Here is a 19448-nt window from a genome sequence, read left to right as displayed (position 1 = left end):
ACGCGCACATTCGCTTGAAGACTTGGAGGCGGTAGCTTTCTCACAATTGTGCGCATTTGAACATTATTCCCCGCCCAAGCGCGCTCTACTTGTGTTGCGAAAGGTGACATACCAGTCCTCACGAGCATGGCGAATAAGCGCATCATGAAGGTAGACTTGCTGCCACATCGTACTAGGACTGTGATTTTACTATCAATACTGACCAGCTAATAACAGGAATTCGCAGGCATCAGCGCCGACCCCCCGCCAGGATGCGTTGTCAAACTGGCGCAAGAGGGTGACCTCCATCTATGGGACGTCTACATGGATGGTCCAGCAGACTCACCATACAAGGTTTGTCCGCCCATTTCCCTATTCCTTGAATCGATCAGCAGCACAATTGTCAGATTGTCCTGTCCAAGCTCACAAAGTATTCTTCAAGAGTGGTAAATTCCACATCCAAGTCACGATCCCAAAGGAATACCCTTTCAAACCACCCACTCTATCTTTCCGAACTAAAATCTACCACCCCAACGTCAGTAACGACGATCGAGGCGCGATGTGTCTGGGCATGCTGAAGGCTGAGGAGTGGAAGCCGCCGAACAAGATCTCGGATGTCCTACGACTCGTCGCAACTGTGTTGGCAGCGCCGCAACCCGATGATGCTGTCGAAGCGAGCATTGCAGATCTTTTCAAGAATCAGCCTGCCGAATTTGACCGGATTGCGCGGGATTGGACAACAAAGTTCGCGCGTAGCTGAGACCCTGAACACACAAAAATGGTAGCGCATGAAAGGGACAAGCGGACGTGGCAATCGAATGGACGGCGACAAGGTCCAAAACCGTGGGCTGTGAAACGAGCAATGAGGGGGCTACATGCTATTGCATCGTGACGGTGAATTCATGCATGCAAAGGAACATCGGTCGATTTGACCTGCAAGATTAGCTCGAGGAGCACTGGGAAGACAAAAAGAGGCATCAGAGCTTGATTCAAGGGGAGGCGAAGCAGACGATGCCATAGCTAGCAGGGCTGCCTTTTTTGCATTGCTTGCATCTTGAGCGCTTGAATTGATACATCAATTTTGGAGCACTTGGACGGACACTGGAACAGCAGCGGCCGAAATCATGGATGGGATGATGGCTGTCCCTTCATCCCGAGAGCTGAGCCGCGGAATGCATTGATATGAGAGCATCGACTCCATGAATGCATAGACGATAGCAGCGCGAATGTGAAGATTGACGAGCCTTGATTTATCACTCGGATGGCGAACCCGAGGAAGTCTCCCACCCAGCGGTCCCGGCTGGCTCAAGTAGTGGTCTCGGGTATGAGATCCGAACCCTGATGTGCCCAGGGTTGTTGCGTGTTTCAACGTCCATGGGGCAACACCTTGCATGATCTGAACATGGCCCACATGTTGGAACGTACTAGGTATATAAAGTGCTGGACATCTCCCTGTGCACAAGAAGCCAGCCTTGCTAATGTAATCCCTGGCCATGCCCATCCATCGGCGCGTGATGCGGCGTGGGCGGGCCTGATCAAAGTCCTGCAAGCCCCGTGCTTGCGAACAGGGATTAGTCAAATTGGACGACGGCTTCACGAAGACGAGCCGGTACGGCATTTTACTCGCCAGTCAGGGTTGCCACGCTCAATTATTACTCTACCTCATTTGCGTTCCCTTTCGTGCACAGCAGCGTTCATGAGTTTGGTAGCCGCGTCGATCGCTCATCCCGGCAGTGCTATGACGGCCACACCGGCATGTTCCCCGGTGCTTCAAACAATTGATCCACAGAATCACGAAACACATCACTTCTCTCGAATCACTCGTGTGATTCATTCATATGTGGTGTCTGCCTGCATGTACAGAAGTCGGTTTAGAAAGGATCGAGACGGGGCACTTCGATGACTAATCCGACACTCGGTTTCATAGACGATATTTCCCTACCTCCAGAAGGCTCGTAACTTCGATCCTCCCTCTATCGATAGTAAGACGAGCCTCAAATGTAGAAGAAATGACCTACAATATGTGCTCATAAGAAGAATAATAAACCAGATGAATGGAAGGGCCCCATGAAAACATCCTACATATGCCTGGCGGCTACCCCCGAGTTTCCGCCGCCTCTAGGGCTGACCGCTGCACGCGGTGGGCGCGGCGTGATCTTTTATTTTCAGATGGGGCCAAATAGAGTTCGGAGACGAAACACATCCCACTTTTTTGTGGAGCTCCTCCGGCGGTAGTAGTAGTGGACGGGGCTTCAGGATCGGATCATATTTCAAGTTCGCTGTCTGTGAAAAAAATACGGCGTGTGCTGTAATAATAAATCGCAATGATGGGGACTATGTTCAGGAGGACACGCCGTAATCGTATTGCCCGTGTTGGTGTATCTTTTATATGGATGAGGCGTTCTGCGGCACACTCTTCCGTGCGCACAATTACTTCGACTCTCAGGACGGAACGACCGGTTCGCCGCAAGTGCTGACGGGTTGACCCTGGCCTGGTCTCATGTTTGATGATGGATTGTACATGGTGACGCATTTGTTGATATTGTCATGCCGTGGAATAGCAGTGAACCCATGAAGCACCCATCTTACACATCGGAAAGCTCGACAAGGCAGTGCTATTCAAATCGGCGAGCAAATATGCCAGAGCATTGGTAATAAGTCTGAATTGCTGCCGTCTGTGGTGAAAAGAAAGGTCAAACTCGAGCATTTCCATCACAAAACCACCTCTCGTCCAAATCCGTCGCGTCACGTCACGCGGGTGCCCTTCCGCTGAATGAAAGAGACGCACAATCCCCGTTGCAACCAACCATCTATCCAACATAGTCCTGACCGTGACAGTCCTGCCAATCTTAAACACTGCAGCGCTGTCTACCCGCATCACCTCTTTCTTGGTCGCAAGGTCCTGACGCTCAGTCTGTCCTGCACTCGAAAGTGCCACTCTCATCATAATACCAGCTCCTGGGTCATTTTCATGATTGACGCCAGCCGATTGTCAGTTGCAACAACATGATCCGCTGGAAGTGCTGGACGCATCAGCAGAGACATCACGTCCATACCCAACGGTAGCATAATCCAGCCATCTTCGGCCTCCTCCGACCACTTGGAGTACTGTATCTCACTTCCGAGTGTTAGGACCCGAGTGTCACAGTCGGGCAGAACGAATAATCGACATACTCTTCCTTTGGTCACATCGCTGTCCACAGACTCTGCCCACACGTTTAGCTTCCATGCAATTGGTCGTTGTTCAACAGGATCGCGTTCACCATTCTTCTTGTTCGCCTGCATGGGATCCTGACCAGCAACGCATCATCGCGGAGGCGATCAAAGAAGCTATGGACACATCACAATTGATGAAGCCTCGCTCACGGTCGCGGCCTCGACCGACAATTGATTCCCCTCAGGACATTCCCACGCCTGAAGCCCATTTACCACTCCGCAAAGCATCTGCTCAACGGCTGCAGACACGAAAAGGCGGCGTTCCACGACCTCTATTCGCACCATCTGGTATTCGACCAAGCCCGGTACAGCCTCTGCCCTACATAGACAATGTCACAGCAAGCTCAGAGCATGCGTTTGCCGGACGAGATGTCCGCCGTCCTTTCAAGCCGCCATTAGGAGGGTTCCAGGAACAGCAGTATGCTGCCCATAATTCCTATGCTGCTCAGCGGAGTCCGAGCTTGCAAGAAGTCGAAAGCAGACCACCTTCATCACCGCTTTTACCTAATCCGCCATCTCCTCATCTGCTGAATGGAAAGAGTCTGAGAAATTCAAAATCATTGGGAGAGGGTTTGAGAGGAATACGAGCGCACATGCCTTATGGTACGAGTCTGGTAGATTCCAATAAATACGACGTATCGCAACCGCTACCTACGCCGCCAGGCTTCCACGGCGATGGTCCCCGTGAGTCCTATAGGTCTGCTCTCACGAGCCACTCGAGCTTTGCCCTGACTAGCAGCGTCAACACGGAACGTAGCAGCCTGACCGGGAATAGCTCTCACAGCGACTTCGTCAAAATCCAGCAGGAGGATTGGCAGGATGCGACGGATATCGAAATGAGCGTTGAAGATGCCATTGGGATGTACGAGGATGGGTTCGACAGCGCGATCAAACAGAGCTTTGACATACAATCTGTCCGCTCCGCCACTCGCGCGAGGAACAGTCTAGACGTGAGGTCGATAAGTTCTGATCGACCTAGTTCACAGCCACACTCGCAGCAGCACACTCAGCGGGCGCCAGTCAGTCATCGTCGGAGTCAGAGTGCTAGCATGCTCTTGGGCATTGCTAAGCAGAATCGTCCCGGAGCGAGTTCACCGTCCAGCCTTGCGCCTCCGGATCGTTTTATGACAAGCTCTCGTGCCTCGGGCAAGACTGTATCACCTACGGCAGCATCTTCCTTGCCAGATCCACTCAAGCCAGTTCCAAGAGACCGCTATGGCTTTAAGAAGGCCTCGCATTATGTCACAGTAGATCAGTACGATGCATGGGACATTGGCTACAGCGAACATATATCGCGGCGATCCAAAAAGTGGCATGCATTGATGCGCTCCTACGGTCTTACGACAGACCCTCCGTTTCGCTTTCCCCCCAAAAGCGATAAGATCAAGCGCTACGTACGGAAGGGCATCCCGCCAGAGTTTCGAGGTGCAGCATGGTTTTGGTATGCTGGTGGACCAAGTTTCCTCGCAAGAGAAAAGGGTCTCTATCAGAACTTGATTGACAAGGTCAATAATGGTCATCTGGGCGACACGGATCGCGAGCACATTGAACGAGACCTCAATCGCACATTTCCTGACAACATCCGTTTCAAGCCGGACCCGGTAGCAAGCCCTCAGTTAGATTCACCGAACAGCAGCAGTAATGGTGATGCATCGTCTTCGAGAGACACCGGTGGCTCCTTGAATGGCGCAAACACTATCAGAAGGGTGAACGGAGTGTCCACCATGGACGCTGAACCAGAAACGCCGATTGTGCAAGCTCTCCGTCGTGTGCTCCAAGCATTCGCAGTCCACAACCCGAGCATTGGCTATTGTCAATCCCTCAATTTCATCGCAGGCCTTTTACTGCTCTTCCTCGACGCTGATGAAGAAAAGGCATTCGTCCTGCTCAGCATCATCACATCACAGCACCTTCCCGGAACTCACGGCGTTGCTCTCGAGGGCGCCAATGTAGATATCGCAGTGCTTATGAGCTGCCTCAAGGACAGTCTTCCCGGCGTCTGGACACGGCTCGACGACCAAGGCGGCAGCAGCAACCCTGCAGCCGACCTCCGCCTCCCCACCATCAGCCTCGCCACGACAGCATGGTTCATGTCGCTCTTCGTCGGCACGCTGCCCATCGAAGCCGTCCTACGAATCTGGGATTGTCTTTTCTTCGAAGGCAGCAAGACCCTCTTCCGCGTCGCCTTAGCCATCTTCAAGACTGCCGAGCATGCCATCCTCGGCGTCTCGGACCCGATGGAAATCTTCCAGCTCGTCCAGGCCGTACCCCGCGGGCTCTTGGACGTCAATGCGCTCTTGGAGTTGTGCTTCCGTCGTCGCGGCGGCGGCTTCGCCGGTGTTAGCCAAGGCCTCATCGAGAGCCGTCGAGAAGAACGGAGGAAATTGGTTAAAGAAGGTGCGCGCCATGCGGCGGATGGTTCAAGTGGAAATGCCGATGACGACTGTATTGAAGTCGAGGGTCGTCTACGACGTTTCACGAGACGCGTCCGGAGCAGGACTGCGAAATGAACATGGCGAGAATAACGCGCAGGAATTGACGGCATGATTCACGGCTATCCCTATGTTGATAGGAGTGGTGAATACACTCTGGTATCTCTCTTTTATTTTATTTCGGCGAGTAGAGTAGGTGTGAGGGTATCGCGGGAGTTTCCCCCCTGAAAGGGTGAGTGGGTCCTGGGGTTTAGCTTGTGGGCTTTCCATAGTAGGCGCATCATAATGAGGAGCATGTAATGAACAACACGGAATCTGTTAGATGACAAGAAATAAAGATGCACTCGAAACAAAACAAAAGGTCAATGACAACGCGGCAGCCCGACTCAGAGCTGGCTCTGGACGTAAACCATGTGTTTGAAGGCATTGGCATCACATTCGCTAGAAGCAAAACTATTCTGGATTTTGCTGGCGATAGGTAAGGTTTCAATACCGAAACATTGAATAAACTACACATAGGAAACTTAGGGCACTGATCGATATTTCTGTTTCGCTTCCATCTCAAAGCTCCTTCTTCTGCTGTGCGGACTCCTTCTCGTTCGGCTGCGATTGAGTGATGTAAGCCTGACCAACTTTTGCGGTCTCGCGCCAACCCTGCTGGCGAGACCAGAATTTTTTCTCAGGCGTGGATGTGCTGAGAGTGCTCTGGCGCTGTTCCTCCTCGAGAGACTCGCGTGTGATGGTGACATCCTTCTCATCGTCAACTTCCGAGAAGGTCGGAGCACGTGCCAGCTTGCCGAGACTCTGGCTGAGAAACTGCTCGCGCACGAGGTAGCGGGCGCGGCGCTCCTTTTGTCGACCGGGCGAGTCGATTTTGGAGATGGCGTAGCGGACCACTTTGTGGGAGACGAGGTAAATCTGCTCGCTCAAGAAGATCGAGAGGAGCAGACCCCAGCCTTTGATTGTGTATGGACTGCCATCCGGTCCGACACCATCGTTGGAGAACATGTAGGTGAGAGCTCCCATGGTCAAGCTTCCGAGCCAGGTTAGAAACTCCAGAGCATCAAGCCATGGCCCGATGGAGTCTGCCCGAGCTGGTGTTGGTCGTTGCATCTCCAAGCAGATTTTGAAAGCATCTGCACGAAGCTCAAACCAATTGTTGACCAAGAAGCTCACAGGTACGAGCGGCCAAACCACGCTGAATAAGCTGAGATAGCCGAATTGGATGATCATCTCGCGAAGGTCGCTTTGAACGTCGTATGTGGTGAGCTCAGCTTCACTACGGACTCGAGCGAGGAATTCGCGCTCCTCGGGAACATCGTTCGCTGAGGCTGATGGCTCGGTTTTGGAACCCGACCTTTTGCGAGATGCAGTCAGTTCACGGAACTTCACAGTACCTTGGCGCTTAAAGTACGGCACAACGACTTCCGTGGCGAAGTTGACAATCGAGGCTGTCACAGCAAAGTAGATGACTTGTTTTCGTAACCGATCGGGATTGATGTCGTACAAATCCAGGCTTTTCTCGAGCGGAACTTTACCATCTGTGTATGATCGTGCGACGACATTGGCGACATCGAGGTGAGGTATGAGGAGTTTGCCGAATGGGACGTAGACGAACGCGGTCAGAATGAGGCCCAGATAAGAAGTGATGAAGTTCATCACGAATAGCTTTGCCGTCAGGGCGCTCTCGTATCGAGATGCCGTCTCGTAATTCTCGTAGTCATTCAGTCGTGTCGCCAAACCGGTCATAGCATTAGTAAGGAAAGGCATGCATGTTGTCAATATGATTACAGGAAGGTATGTTAGTACGGATTTTCCAGGGCCATCGTAGACCTCTCCGATAAAAATCTCGATGACGAAGCAGAGGATGATGAGACTTCCCAACACAGCGATAGCGCATATGGCGAATGGCAGCTGTAGAGCTTGTCGTTGTAGGCGTTGCCACGCTGGGAAAGTTTTCTGTTTCTCACCCGTGGCGACATCTTCGATTTCATGAGATGCTTCGAATTCGTCGCGTTTGCTTTCGATATTGCTAACGCCGCGAACACCCCATCGCAATGCCAGATCGCGTTCACGATGCTTCCACCATTCCACAAAGATGACGCACCAGGAGCATGCGAGCACAGCGAAGATCGGACTGAATGAGTCGAGCAGGAGCCAAGCCAGGAATCCACCGACACCAGGATAGATCAGAAAATTGAAATAAGTTTGCTCGAATGCGAAGTAGTATGCGACTTTCTCGCCAAATTTGTTGCGAATCTCGTCAAGGTCTTCGATATTCAGTTGCCAGTTGGTGGACCACTTCTGAAGCCAGTGCTTGTTGTAGACATGATCGTGAAGCGCAAAGATGCTTTCCACCTGAGGCCATCGTTTGGTCTTGGGGCGAATGCCAGCACCGCCGTCCTTTTCGTCGTTCGTAATCAATTGGTATATGATCAGAAGTCGCTCTGCATCCGTCAGTGGATCTTCATTGAGTGATGCTTCGACATCTTGAGCTGGTTCAGTCAAGCGAACACCGTGGATCCAGTCCCGCACTCGACTTCGGTAGACTTCACCGTAGACGTGTTCGAGGCTGGCGATTTTGATGAAAACCATTAGAGTGTGGTCTTCGCCCTGACGGACTTCTGTGGCCAGACCGACTCGAGCCAACTTGTGTACAAGCTGCTCAAATGTCTTAGCAGACTCTTCCTTTTCTGCCCACATTGTCAGCAAAGCTCTTTAGAATATGAAGTGCGGATGACAGACCTGTAGCTGAGAAGCGAAATATGAGGACGTATTCCACGCCCATGTTGTTATTGGCAGCATGAGTCTTAGCCATGTTGGGCGGGAGAACTGCCTCACTGAAGCTACGTGGAATAGTTGAACGGGATTTGAGCTCTGCTGGCGAAGTGCCGGCCGCTCCTTGATTCGACATTCGGGCGGTGATATCGAAGCAGAGGAATCTTATATAATCAGTATGAGGGTCGGCCACACGAGAGGATGGGCGAGGAAATATCGCCGCGTAGGTTGCTGTGAGTATAGGTAGTCACGGTAGTGATGTACGGAATCGATCAAGTTTGGACTTGGTGGTCCATGTATGATTGCGTACTCGTACCACGACGACAAAATTGACCAGAAGAAATGCCACACCCACAAGACAAAGTAATTCCAAGAGATGTGTTTCTCCAACGGGCTATGGACACGAACAGGGAAGTGTGCGTAATAGCAGGATATTCCTTCTCCGCCCAGGCGAGCAAGTGTGCGGCAGCAGTATGATGGCACTTTCAAGCTGCGTAAGCTGTGGCTGCCGCATGTGCATTGCTGACGTCACCCCCAATCAAACCCTGCCAAAATAACGGTTGATCAAGCAGAAGCTTGTTTCGCTTCAGCAAGGACAATACCTGTGGACATTTTGTTTAATAACAATGGTTGGCCGACACATAATCATCCCTGGACACTCCTTTTTGCAAACGAAGGGTATCATCATTATGAATCATGGTTATTCATGCAAGATGAGCTCAAAATCTCAGCGTTCATCGCCTGTTGCCGCGCCTTGGTATCATCCCGAAATTCTAATCCCGATTTTCTTACTCAATCTCACCCGCCGAGACATCCTTCATTAATGCATGTGCATCTTGTGCTTCTGCCCGTGGCTTCTCTCCGAGCCCACTGCCCTCACCTGCCAATGCCGCGAACCGCTCTTGCCAAAGCGCCCATCTGTCTTTGTGGAAACCAGGCGCGCCTGTCCATAGCTCACCACCCTTGCCAGGCGCACCGCCGGTTGAGGACGTCGCCGGGAACTGGTCATCGCGGTTATAAAGTTCCACACCAGCGTGGTCCAGCCACGATGCTGCCGCGGGCACAAATAGCTCGAGTTGGTTCTTGTCCGCCTGCGGGTTTTCGAGTGCCTCGCGGAAGGTCACGAGAGCAAACCATGAGAGATCAAACACCGGTTCCTCTGTGGCCAACAACTGAGCTGTGAATGCGTTGAGGTTGGTGAATTCGGAAACCTTCTGTTGTCGCACTTCGTCGGTATCGTTTGGTTCGATGCCGACATTCCATGAATCACGAATTTGCCAGCCGAACATGGGCAGGTCGCGCCAGAGTTGCTTGTCGTGAAGTTTGATGCTTTCGCCAGAGGCGGACTTGGCATCGTCGAGCCTGGAGAGATGTACCAAGATGTCTATCAGTGTCGCATGGCTGGCGGATGACTGCTGGGCTTTCTCTACAACCAATACCCAGAGCTCATAAACCTCGTCCTCAACAGAGCCATCAGCTAGTGACAGGGATGCCAGTAGATCTGCAGCCTCTTGAGTGGTGATCTTGCGATCAATGGCATCTTGCAATGCACGAGCTTGAGGTGATTGCCAATTATCTGTGGAAGCCATGGCTTTGGAAGGCTGTTGTGGAATGATTCTGGGATCAAGTAGAGAGCGGTGTCGGAAACCCACCTCAGTGATATATACATGGTAGCCGTCGAGCTACCATCGCCGAGTCGGAAACCATCGACCCAATAGTGGCTGTCCGTCACTTTCTTGCAAAAGCATGTGCTATTGATTGGGCATATCGTTGGAAGCTCCGGTCCAAACACCGAATACCCCGCCACGGCTTGCCACGCCCATGCCTATGCCCGCCCATGTGCAGCGTGCAGCCATCAAATGCAGCACGTTCGCTCACAATCCCAAACCATGATGTCAAGACCACTGTGAATAAGACTGAATTACAAATCTGAACATTGTATGAACATGGCATCCGAAAATCGTGTCGCCTTAGTGACAGGAGCGAATAAGGGGATTGGCCTCGCCATTGGTACCAAAATGCCCCCTGACACAGAGAAATAGCACGTGGCTGACAGGTCCCATCCCAGTGAGGAACTTGGCTTTGCGGTATGCCGCATCGTCCAAAGATGATGTATCGACTATAATCTACCTCACAGCTCGCTCAGAAGAACGTGGCGCTGAGGCCGTCAAAGCGCTCTCCGATGACCGACGACTCAAGGAAGCTAAAGCCCTGCAACAAGATGGAGGTAGCGTAAGCATAAGTTTCCACGCGCTCGATATCAGCAATAGTAAAAGTATCGACGCCGTACGGGATTACCTGGCCAAGCAGCACCCCGAAGGTCTAGATGTGGTCATCAACAATGCTGGCATCGCACTCCAAGGATTTGATTCCCAAGTCGTTCAGCAGACACTACAGACCAATTATTATGGCACCTTGGAAGCCAGCCAGAAACTTTTGCCCCTGATGAAGCAAACCGGCCGCTTGGTCAACGTGTCGAGTATCCTCAGTGCAGTGGACAGGTACTCCCCTGAATTACGTGACGCTTTTCATGCTGCCTCGAAAACATCAGTCGACGCTGTATCCTCGCTGATGGCCCAATTCCAAACCGCAGTCGACAAAGGCGAGCAAAGCAAGTCTGGCTTCCCATCTTCAGCTTACGGCGTAAGTAAGGCAGGCGTGACCGCTGTCACTAAAGTCCTGGCGATGTTGGAAGCACAGCGGGGCTCGGGAGTCTTGGTAAATGCTTGTTGCCCTGGCTATGTCAAAACGGATATGACTCGTGGCGGAGGTATGATTACTCCTGACGAGGGCGCCCAGACTCCAGTCCTACTTGCTCTTGGCGATATCGGTACCACCTCGGGTGAATTCTGGAAAGATGAAAAGGCGAAGGCATGGTGAGAATGATGCAGGTCGGCTCACAGATGTACGTGTGAATGCAGGATGTTACAACATCGAGAAATGAAGAGAAATCTCGTTTCATTGAATAAGTAGCTTCCTTCCAAGATTTCACGAGTAATAATCAAGGCCCAGGTGGTACGTAGGTACAGTGAGTATTGATACGAAAAGGGAGTCGCGAACCTTGTTCAGCTATCCCCGCTCGACGGGATGCTTGTTCAAAGCTTCATAAAGCTGTAGCGTGGAGCTGATCACGAAAGCCATCGCTCCTGTAACTCATGGTCAGCTGAATCTTGAATTCATCATACGGTGGATAACGCTCACCCCAAAAGGTCGCACAATTGGCCTGATATTGGGCCCAGTACACTGGGATATAACCGAAGCACGAGCCAATGAAGAACCCAAACCCCCCAATAAGATTGAAGATTCCAATCCACCATCCAAGAATATGGTAAGCCGGCTGCCACCAATGTCGTTGTGTCTCGAGGGTGAACAGCAACCCAGATATGACCATGCCTATACCACCGAGCACCTCGGAAGTCCAGTAAAAGAGCTCGAGCTGTTGGAAAGACAAATGATTGAAAATTCCAGGTAGTCCCATTATTCTAGAGATGAGATATATCATCGATCCTGTTGCTGCGAATAAACAGGCCAAAAATCCGACGTCGCGGAAATAATGTGTTCGCAGGTCGTATGTGCTTGGGATCCACACCCACTTATTGCCTTGCTTCACATCTGCGTCAAAATGACCTTTGGTGTCCGCGGGATGCCCTTTTGAAAGCCAGTTCCGAAGAAGGCCGTGTTTTCGGAGGTCCATCGAGGGCAGGAGTAGACTGATGAAGCCACTCTCGGTCTGTCGATCGATCAGCTGAACAACTTCCCATCCAAAAGAAGCAGAGCGGTTCTCGTTGACGGCCTCTATCATAAGAAGTACGGAGCTGACGACGCCTAAGGAACAACCAATGCATGCAGTTATGCCACCGTACTAAAGAGTCTCGTCCTTGAATGTTCTGGCGGGTCGTGCGAAGGGCAGAAACACGAAACAGGAATTGGCCAGCCAGACCAGGCTGGCAACCGCGGTGATGAAAGCTGTCAGCCAGCTCACGTCGGACAGTGGAAACGTCGTGAACATTCTGAAAGTCCCGCGTAGGACTTCGCGTGTCGTGTCCGTGAATGGCGGTGGTATCACGGCAGCATTCTTGTCATCCGAGGAAGGCTTGACAACAATTGCGTGTCTGTTGGGGCCAACGTTAAATTCTTGATCGAATATTCATGAGTTTGTGCACATACCGATTCTTGCGACTATTCCTGCTCGTCCATTTGAATTGTACGATGGAACCCCCCGACACTGCGACACCCTTCTGAATTGGAACAATATCTGTAAGCAAAGCGAGCTCAGGCTTGACGTGCTTCTCCGTGGCCGGAATCGATGTAACCACTTGCAGACTTGAATCGCTGCTCTTCTGCACCTCGACTGGTAGGATTTTGACCTTTGACTCTGGTATCCCGGCGTAGACGTGGTCGAAGCGTGCTTGAGTTGGATTCAGGAACTTGATCGGGCCTTGAACTTTGGTGAGTTGAAGTGTTGGGTCTTGCTTCAGCGATGCTTGTTCCGATCTGAATACTGTGCTGCGGGCCATTGCAAAAAGTGAAAAACCGTGTAGCGATAAATGTGGTTTGCGGTCACCTTGAGATTCAGCAGGCCAACAGACAGGTCACGTTGCAGCTTTTAAAGTGGCGGGAAAAATGATCCGGGATTTCCTTCCTAAGATGTGGCTCGATTTAGTTGTCTGGTCAGGCACGGCTTTGAAGACGACCCTGCCTGATGTTTTGAACAACACTTCCAAGACGTCCCTGCCTGATAGTTCGAACAACACTTCCGAGACAATTTATCAGTGTGATTGATAGAATAGCAGATGTACCCCGGGTTATGATCTGGACATCCATCACTCGTGTAAGCTTGCTGTTAATAAGGTACGCGATCAGCCTCAAGATTGGCTACTGTATGTGTCTTGCTAGATTTATATTGCTTTATTTTTGCCTGCTATCGGCGCCCCAAATCAATGTCTAATACGTTGACCATTTTGGCTTCCTTTGGGGTTGTTGACTCGACACCAAAGAATGGGGCTACACCAACACGAACAACCTCTCGGAACATATCGGAGATCAAGTCTTGGAGCTCAGGTCCCGTCTGCGCGAAGTCAGGGAAGGCATTCACCTCGAGAAGCCAAGTAGTGCCGTCCGCATCGACAAGAAAGTCGAGACCGAAGATTTCAAATGCATTGGGGAGTGCTTGAAAATGGATACCCATGCTCCTCGCCGCAGCCTCAAAGAGCTCACCGGTTATCAAAGAGATCTCATTGAACACTCGATCACGCCAGTCGGTTCCCTCTAGTTGAGGGAGGCTTTCAGGCAGGGACCAGAATGCATGGACGCTGCCCTCACGTCTTCCACTCTGTAGACACGTGTTCGTCAAGTGGCTTGAAAGATCCTCGTTGGGTGAAGCCTCAGACTGAGGTGCTACGTAAGGGTCTGCAGCGAACAACGCGAGCATATCCTTATAGACATAGACTTTCAATGCACCGACAACGAGAACATATGTGCGGATGTGAAACTTTCGATTGGCGGATGCATGTGGTTGCGGCAACAACAAGGGAGGATCAACATAAGGCTGGGCGATGAAATGCCGCAGCTGTGATGTGACAATGTCGTTATGGGCCCTCTCGTCAGCTCCCCCATCAGTGGGGTGGGTGCGGCCAGCAGTAGGATGTCCATCTCCGTCCGTCGAGGTCTCGTCATCCGCTTCGTCATCGTCATCGGAAGGAGGATCCCATTCGGTGAAGATGTCTGTGAGCTCTTCTTCAGAGCTGAATATGCGAATGCCTTGACCACGCTCGCTCATTCCCGGCTTCAGGATCCACCACTCTTTCCTGTCACCCTCAGGTAGCGAGTCATTTCGCTCCCAGCTCTCTTTGAGCTCATACGCCTCGAGCAAAGCATCATCGAGAAACTCAGCATAGTCAACTTCAAACTCCACACTGGGCTTCACGTGAGCCTTGAGCAGCGTATCTGGCTTCTTTGTTGACCAGTGGGAGATGGTTGTCGACAAGTAATGCTTCCGAATGAGGGCCTTGCGAATGACATAGCTGTTGGCCAGACAGGTGTTTGGAGCACTCATCAGATGCTCGAAATCTATACTTTCATATTGCCGCCACTGTAGAAAATGATTGGTTGGTTCCGGTAAATCACTGACATCGCGGATGAGGCGGAGACGATCCGAAGGGAGCTCAGCCTGCAAAGCCGAAAGGAGCAAAGGTTGGACATATGTATCTTCATACTCCACGAGAGCGTAGATGGGCTCTGTCATTGTGCATATGTGGTCTTTCAGTCCCGAACGTATTTGCCTTACCATGGAAACAAACCTTATTCCTGACAGCGCAATCCGTGTGAAATTTCGAATGTGGAATCATCTCTGCCAGGTGCGACAGTGACTTATTAGGGTTATTTGGTCTTGGTGAGACATTTGAACTCCGTCTTAACTTCACGGTCTGGAAGTCATGCGTCGTCGAATCTGATTGTTGTTATTGTCTGGAACGAAATGCGAGGTGACCACGATCGATGCGACAAGCCTGTCGACCAGCTGTGCGCCGCCATCACTGAATCTGTACGGTTCCATGCAACCAGTCCGTTGCCCGCTGTACATGCGCAGAATATATTGCGGACCTGCAGACCGCAAATTAGACGCACAACCGTTGTCAGGATGCACACATGAAGCCACGCCGTTGGTCAAGATATGTTGCCTAACCAATACTTAAAATTGCCGCACAAAAGACTCGAAACAGTGCGAGTCTTTGCATTTAGGAAGAAATGTCGGAGGACGTAGCTTACCGGCTACGAGGTCGGGTCGTTTACCAGGCGCCGTTCCGTTGCAGACTGCGATGCATGCCACTGTTGGTCGGGACTCGGCAGTTGGAAATCAGCACCTTGGCGTAGCCATGCGGGATACTGCCGTACTATCGCCTGGTGACGTCGTATCAGACATTGCAGCATTGGCGATGAGGACTTACAAGCAGAAACACGCCAGGATGGCATGCTCGGTGATCTTGCTATGTCCGTATCATCGTACTCACGACGACTTCACGGCGCCAGCATTCGTATCAGCAGTCAATGATATTGAACAGATCTCGCGCCAGAATCTTGCCATGATGTAGAGTAAGCAGGCCTGGCCATGGCGATTCGCAAAGTGAGAAGGCCGGCGGGCCGATATAGACGTTGAAGCATTCGCAAACCCGGGTTGCTCCACCAGATTGTTCCGAGAATCCGTCGAAGGGGTTGGCAATTCCTCGCCTGCATGCACAGTGTCCACGTTGCGATAACTATCTGCAGAAACAGGAGACGATTATGATGATCGAATGGTATAAGTATGCTCATCTTCGCCCTCCAGAGAAGGTATCTAGCATCAGCATCATCATCCATCTCATTCAACAAACAACCACACAAACCAAACCTCCCAACACTCTCAGCTTCAGCTCTATCCTCCAACGACCTTCCTCATCAAACAACCAAATCAATCAACATGCAGTTCTCCACCATCTTCACCATCATTGCCAGCGCTGTCGCTGTTTCTGCCATGCCTGCCATTGGAAATGCCCCCGGCAACATCGGCAGCTGCAACTCGCAGACCACCATTGCGTGCTGCAACGGCGAGAACAGCAGCGGCCTTCTCGGTAACATCCTCGGTGGCAACTGTGTTCTTCCCAACCTTCTATCACGTAAGTCGGATCCGCCCTCGTGGCTTCTGGACCGATCAACTGACGATGTCTTACCAACAGTCGGCGCCGCCTGCCCAGCAAGCAACACCTTCTGCTGCCCCACAACTCAGAATGTAAGTTATTGGAGCCATGCGGCTGAAGCAAGCTACAAGCCGAAGCTGACACGACTTCCAGGGCGAGCTCAACATCAACCTCTCCTGCATTCCCATCACTCTGTAGATGGCGGGATTGACTGGATGAGCATACAAGCCACGATGCTGCGATGAAATGACAACGAGCACACAGTGGCCGATAGATGCTACCAACATGATCAATCTGATGAGCAAACAGGGGGCGCGATGCTACCACTTGGGACAGGAGTAATGAGCAAACAGGGGTAAGATAGCTACTGCCACTGGGAAGAGCAACGATCTTGTTGTTCTCCAGGATTTTGAAAGGCGTGACTTTTATATGTTGATCGCTATAGTTGTACAATTAGCTGATCCGAACTCAATTCAATTCGATTCTTTTTTATCTTCTCTGAAAAGCGTGCGATCCTATACCCATAAGCTTTGTGGTGATGAATATTTGTTGATATTTGCCTTGCAGAACACATCTGTTGGTGCCAAAAAGGACCTGCGGACACAAACAGCTTTGGCACCCGGGCCTGCCGCTGCCGCGTGCGACACGCGTCGAGGACCTCCCACTCGTCCGATTAACCAAGTGGTCAGGTTCCAAATTCATAGTTGTCATAATTTCTCATTGCAGCCGCCAACATGTCTCGTGATGGACCTGCATCGCGTTGTGCAATGACTACTTTCATCCATCTTCGAAGACGGCGTGTAGAGCGCAGCCCTTTTTAATGAGGGATATCGGCTACGTTCATGGACAAGAAACGCACGTACAAAGAATAACACTTTGTCCTTCGACAATTGACTTGTTCTATGCTTTCGCAGCTTGTAACCTCATATTTTGAGTTGCATAATGCAAGATGACAGTCGCGACACCCTTTTTCCACTCGAAAAAAGACCGCATGATTACGTGGTGGCAGTGCAGCATTCTCCACCCATCGCCAACGCGTTCGATACAGCTTGCGGGAGGCTGTGCCGAGCATCGTCAATGCTAGTGACTATGATGAAACATATATTGTCTCTGCATTGATATTATCCTCCACTAACACTACATTCTGTCGTTCGAGATCTAATGTCAGAAGAAGAACCACAACAGGGGGCCTTTGAAGACGACGATGTAGACGACGACTCCGACGCAGATGGCGTGGACGGCGACTTTAAGGTCGATGACATGCACGATGACTCTGACGATGATGTCTTTCTTTTCGAGGCTGCGGCAAGCGACCCTATCTGGTCCAAACAACAACCACTCCAGTATCTGCTAGGAAGATCTAGGAAAAACGGCCGGACATCGGCCAAGGCGGTCTACGGCGAACCGCTGACCTTAGAGCGGGATGCAGAAGGCCCTCGCATTCGTCTGCTTCGTATCCGACCAGGTGCGAGGGGTGAGCCGATCTATGGCGACCTCCTCGTACGGCCATTATTCGAAGGACAGATACACTACGTCGCATTGTCATACGCTTGGGGAAAGCAGGTGGCATCTCGAACAATCTACCTAGGACCTGAAGAATTGGAATTTCACCTGTCTCCCCACTTGCACGCCGCTCTTGACCATTTGCGACACCACAAGGAGTACACCTACGTTTGGGTCGATGCGATATGTATTAATCAAGAGAACGATCTCGAGCGTAGTGCACAAATCCAGATCATGGCGCAAATCTATCATCAAGCAAACGAAGTCCGCGTCTGGCTTGGTGTAGACGGTTTCGCAAATGTCGCGGACAATGACGATGACTTGATGTGGGCCTTGTGCCAACGCGAGAGCCCGTGGTGGAGACGCTTATGGGTTGTGCAAGAGTGTGCTTATTCTAAGAAGTGTCCGGTCGTTATGTTCGGCCAGAAGCAAAGCTCACTCCAAGATCTAGTTGAGCGCTGGACCAATGTTGTACAGCGGCAGCAAGGGAATGGTCACTCGTATCAGCTGAGTACACTACAGTATAATCTAGTCTTTGTGGAACAGCTGTATGCCGCCTGGATCGAGCAAAGTATGACGGGACGCTTGCCGCTCCTTATTCGCCTACGCCAGACTGCGCGGCACCAATACTCTGTCGCCCACGACCGAAATTTTGCAATTTTGAGTCTCGTAAATGAGGAGGAGGTGAAGAAGATAAAGCCTGACTACCGCCAACCGTATTCATCTTTGAGATCGACCGTGGGAGTATTGCTTCAGCGCTCCGTGGGATGGAACGCCGATAGAGACAAATATCTACTAGCAAACCCAAAGGACTCCAGAACCATCAACGAGGAATTCCGTCAAGCGTCACACAATGGAGATTGTCCTACGATACTACATTTTATGGTCAGCGAAACCATGATGGATACACAACGTGGGCTACGGGCAGCAGTCCTGCAAGGTCATCTTGACGTAGTACGTCTTCTGCTCGAGCGCGGCGCCCGCATACATGCAGACCGTTCCTCCGATCACGACACCGCTCTCTTCGGGGCATGTACAAACGGACACGTTGCCATAGTGAAGCTGCTGATCGAGCGTGGCGCCCTCGCTGATGTGCCGGGGAGCAGACTCAGCACCGCTCTCTCGGCAGCACTTGCGAACGATCACATCGACGTAGCGAAGCTACTACTCGAGCACGGTGTTGATGCTGATGGTACCGAACTCAATGTGGCATCAGCGCGCGGTCGCATTGACTTGGCAGAGCTACTGCTCAACAATGGCGCCGACGTCAATGCGTACGGCAACGGCTACGGTACTGAGGGTTTCACGAACGGCACCGCACTTCATGTGGCATCAGCTCGCGGCTTTTACGATTTAGCAGGGCTGCTGCTTGAGCGCGGTGCCAATGCCAACGCAAATATCAGGGTTAGCGCGCCTGGCTATGAGCGCGGGTTGACACCACTGTGGCACGCCGCGTCGAACGGCGACATTGCCACGATGAGGCTGCTGCACGCGAGGGGCGGCGTTCTTCCCGATTCATACGGCCCGAATGACGACGGCAAATATACCACCAGTGCGCAGGGCAGAATGCTGCTGTTGAAGAAAGCCGCACGAAACAATCAAGCCTCTGTTCTTGAGCTGCTACTCACAGAAGAGGGCATAGAGGAGCCGTTGGCAGTCGCTTTGAAGTACGGCTCTACCTCCGTTGTCGAGCTTTTGCTCACGAAGCTAGGTATCGATGGTAATATGCTGCAATATGCTGCTGGAAATGACCGCTCGGAAAGGCCATGCCGCCGCCATCGAGCTCCTACGGAATTAAAAGGGCATCGATATCGGTATCTGGGAATTCAACCGTATCATCTTGCTGTTGTCGAGTCAACAAATCTCCACA

The 19448-nt window shown here is 51.6% G+C and overlaps 12 protein-coding genes across 12 annotated transcripts; 7 read left to right on the top strand and 5 right to left on the bottom strand.

Moving 5' to 3' along the window:
- Positions 1-126: 126 nt before the first annotated feature.
- Positions 127-739, top strand: K489DRAFT_406814 (UBC-like protein; the record flags this gene model as incomplete). The annotated part of the gene is made up of 3 exons (XM_033607298.1): positions 127-150; positions 217-333; positions 422-739. The coding sequence occupies 3 exons, from the start codon at positions 127-129 to the stop codon at positions 737-739; spliced, it is 459 nt and encodes a 152-aa protein (XP_033463051.1).
- A 315-nt stretch (positions 740-1054) lies between these two features.
- Positions 1055-1597, bottom strand: K489DRAFT_367281 (uncharacterized protein; the record flags this gene model as incomplete). The annotated part of the gene is made up of 1 exon (XM_033602852.1): positions 1055-1597. One exon carries the CDS (start codon positions 1595-1597, stop codon positions 1055-1057), a length of 543 nt encoding a protein of 180 aa, XP_033463050.1.
- Positions 1598-3031: 1434 nt separating this feature from the next.
- On the top strand, positions 3032-4338 carry K489DRAFT_103764 (uncharacterized protein). Its single transcript, XM_033598848.1, has 3 exons — positions 3032-3041; positions 3112-3879; positions 3953-4338. The coding sequence occupies exons 2-3, from the start codon at positions 3207-3209 to the stop codon at positions 3958-3960; spliced, it is 681 nt and encodes a 226-aa protein (XP_033463049.1). The 5' UTR covers positions 3032-3041; positions 3112-3206; the 3' UTR covers positions 3961-4338.
- Positions 4320-6005, top strand: K489DRAFT_350215 (RabGAP/TBC; the record flags this gene model as incomplete). The annotated part of the gene is made up of 2 exons (XM_033602418.1): positions 4320-4839; positions 4912-6005. The coding sequence occupies 2 exons, from the start codon at positions 4320-4322 to the stop codon at positions 5703-5705; spliced, it is 1314 nt and encodes a 437-aa protein (XP_033463048.1). The 3' UTR covers positions 5706-6005.
- Positions 6006-6188: 183 nt separating this feature from the next.
- K489DRAFT_313670 (plasma membrane stress response protein-like protein) lies at positions 6189-8541 on the bottom strand (the record flags this gene model as incomplete). Its single annotated transcript, XM_033600958.1, has 2 exons — positions 6189-8320; positions 8373-8541. The coding sequence occupies 2 exons, from the start codon at positions 8539-8541 to the stop codon at positions 6189-6191; spliced, it is 2301 nt and encodes a 766-aa protein (XP_033463047.1).
- Positions 8542-9193: 652 nt separating this feature from the next.
- On the bottom strand, positions 9194-9994 carry K489DRAFT_367278 (uncharacterized protein; the record flags this gene model as incomplete). Its single annotated transcript, XM_033602851.1, has 1 exon — positions 9194-9994. The coding sequence occupies one exon, from the start codon at positions 9992-9994 to the stop codon at positions 9194-9196; it is 801 nt and encodes a 266-aa protein (XP_033463046.1).
- A 288-nt stretch (positions 9995-10282) lies between these two features.
- K489DRAFT_376402 (NAD(P)-binding protein) lies at positions 10283-11450 on the top strand. The gene is made up of 2 exons (XM_033603909.1): positions 10283-10415; positions 10474-11450. The coding sequence occupies exons 1-2, from the start codon at positions 10352-10354 to the stop codon at positions 11283-11285; spliced, it is 876 nt and encodes a 291-aa protein (XP_033463045.1). The 5' UTR covers positions 10283-10351; the 3' UTR covers positions 11286-11450.
- A 24-nt stretch (positions 11451-11474) lies between these two features.
- K489DRAFT_386502 (uncharacterized protein) lies at positions 11475-12922 on the bottom strand (the record flags this gene model as incomplete). Its single annotated transcript, XM_033606231.1, has 4 exons — positions 11475-11551; positions 11607-12220; positions 12269-12517; positions 12573-12922. 4 exons carry the CDS (start codon positions 12920-12922, stop codon positions 11475-11477), a joined length of 1290 nt encoding a protein of 429 aa, XP_033463044.1.
- Positions 12923-13326: 404 nt separating this feature from the next.
- K489DRAFT_367275 (tubulin-tyrosine ligase) lies at positions 13327-14649 on the bottom strand (the record flags this gene model as incomplete). The annotated part of the gene is made up of 1 exon (XM_033602850.1): positions 13327-14649. One exon carries the CDS (start codon positions 14647-14649, stop codon positions 13327-13329), a length of 1323 nt encoding a protein of 440 aa, XP_033463043.1.
- A 1209-nt stretch (positions 14650-15858) lies between these two features.
- K489DRAFT_406807 (hydrophobin 3) lies at positions 15859-16273 on the top strand (the record flags this gene model as incomplete). Its single annotated transcript, XM_033607297.1, has 3 exons — positions 15859-16054; positions 16115-16167; positions 16229-16273. 3 exons carry the CDS (start codon positions 15859-15861, stop codon positions 16271-16273), a joined length of 294 nt encoding a protein of 97 aa, XP_033463042.1.
- Positions 16274-17236: 963 nt separating this feature from the next.
- Positions 17237-18307, top strand: K489DRAFT_312420 (HET-domain-containing protein; the record flags this gene model as incomplete). The annotated part of the gene is made up of 1 exon (XM_033600861.1): positions 17237-18307. A coding segment is annotated over one exon (1071 nt), but the record flags the coding sequence as incomplete, so codon positions are not given.
- A 222-nt stretch (positions 18308-18529) lies between these two features.
- K489DRAFT_297990 (ankyrin) lies at positions 18530-18871 on the top strand (the record flags this gene model as incomplete). The annotated part of the gene is made up of 1 exon (XM_033600346.1): positions 18530-18871. A coding segment is annotated over one exon (342 nt), but the record flags the coding sequence as incomplete, so codon positions are not given.
- Between the last annotated feature and the right edge of the window lie 577 nt (positions 18872-19448).

The sequence above is a fragment of the Dissoconium aciculare genome, assembly GCF_010015565.1.
Source record: "Dissoconium aciculare CBS 342.82 unplaced genomic scaffold K489scaffold_2, whole genome shotgun sequence".
Lineage (NCBI taxonomy): Eukaryota > Fungi > Ascomycota > Dothideomycetes > Mycosphaerellales > Dissoconiaceae > Dissoconium > Dissoconium aciculare.
Note: the sequence above shows the minus strand (reverse complement) of the source record. Positions and strands in the feature narration are given on the sequence as shown.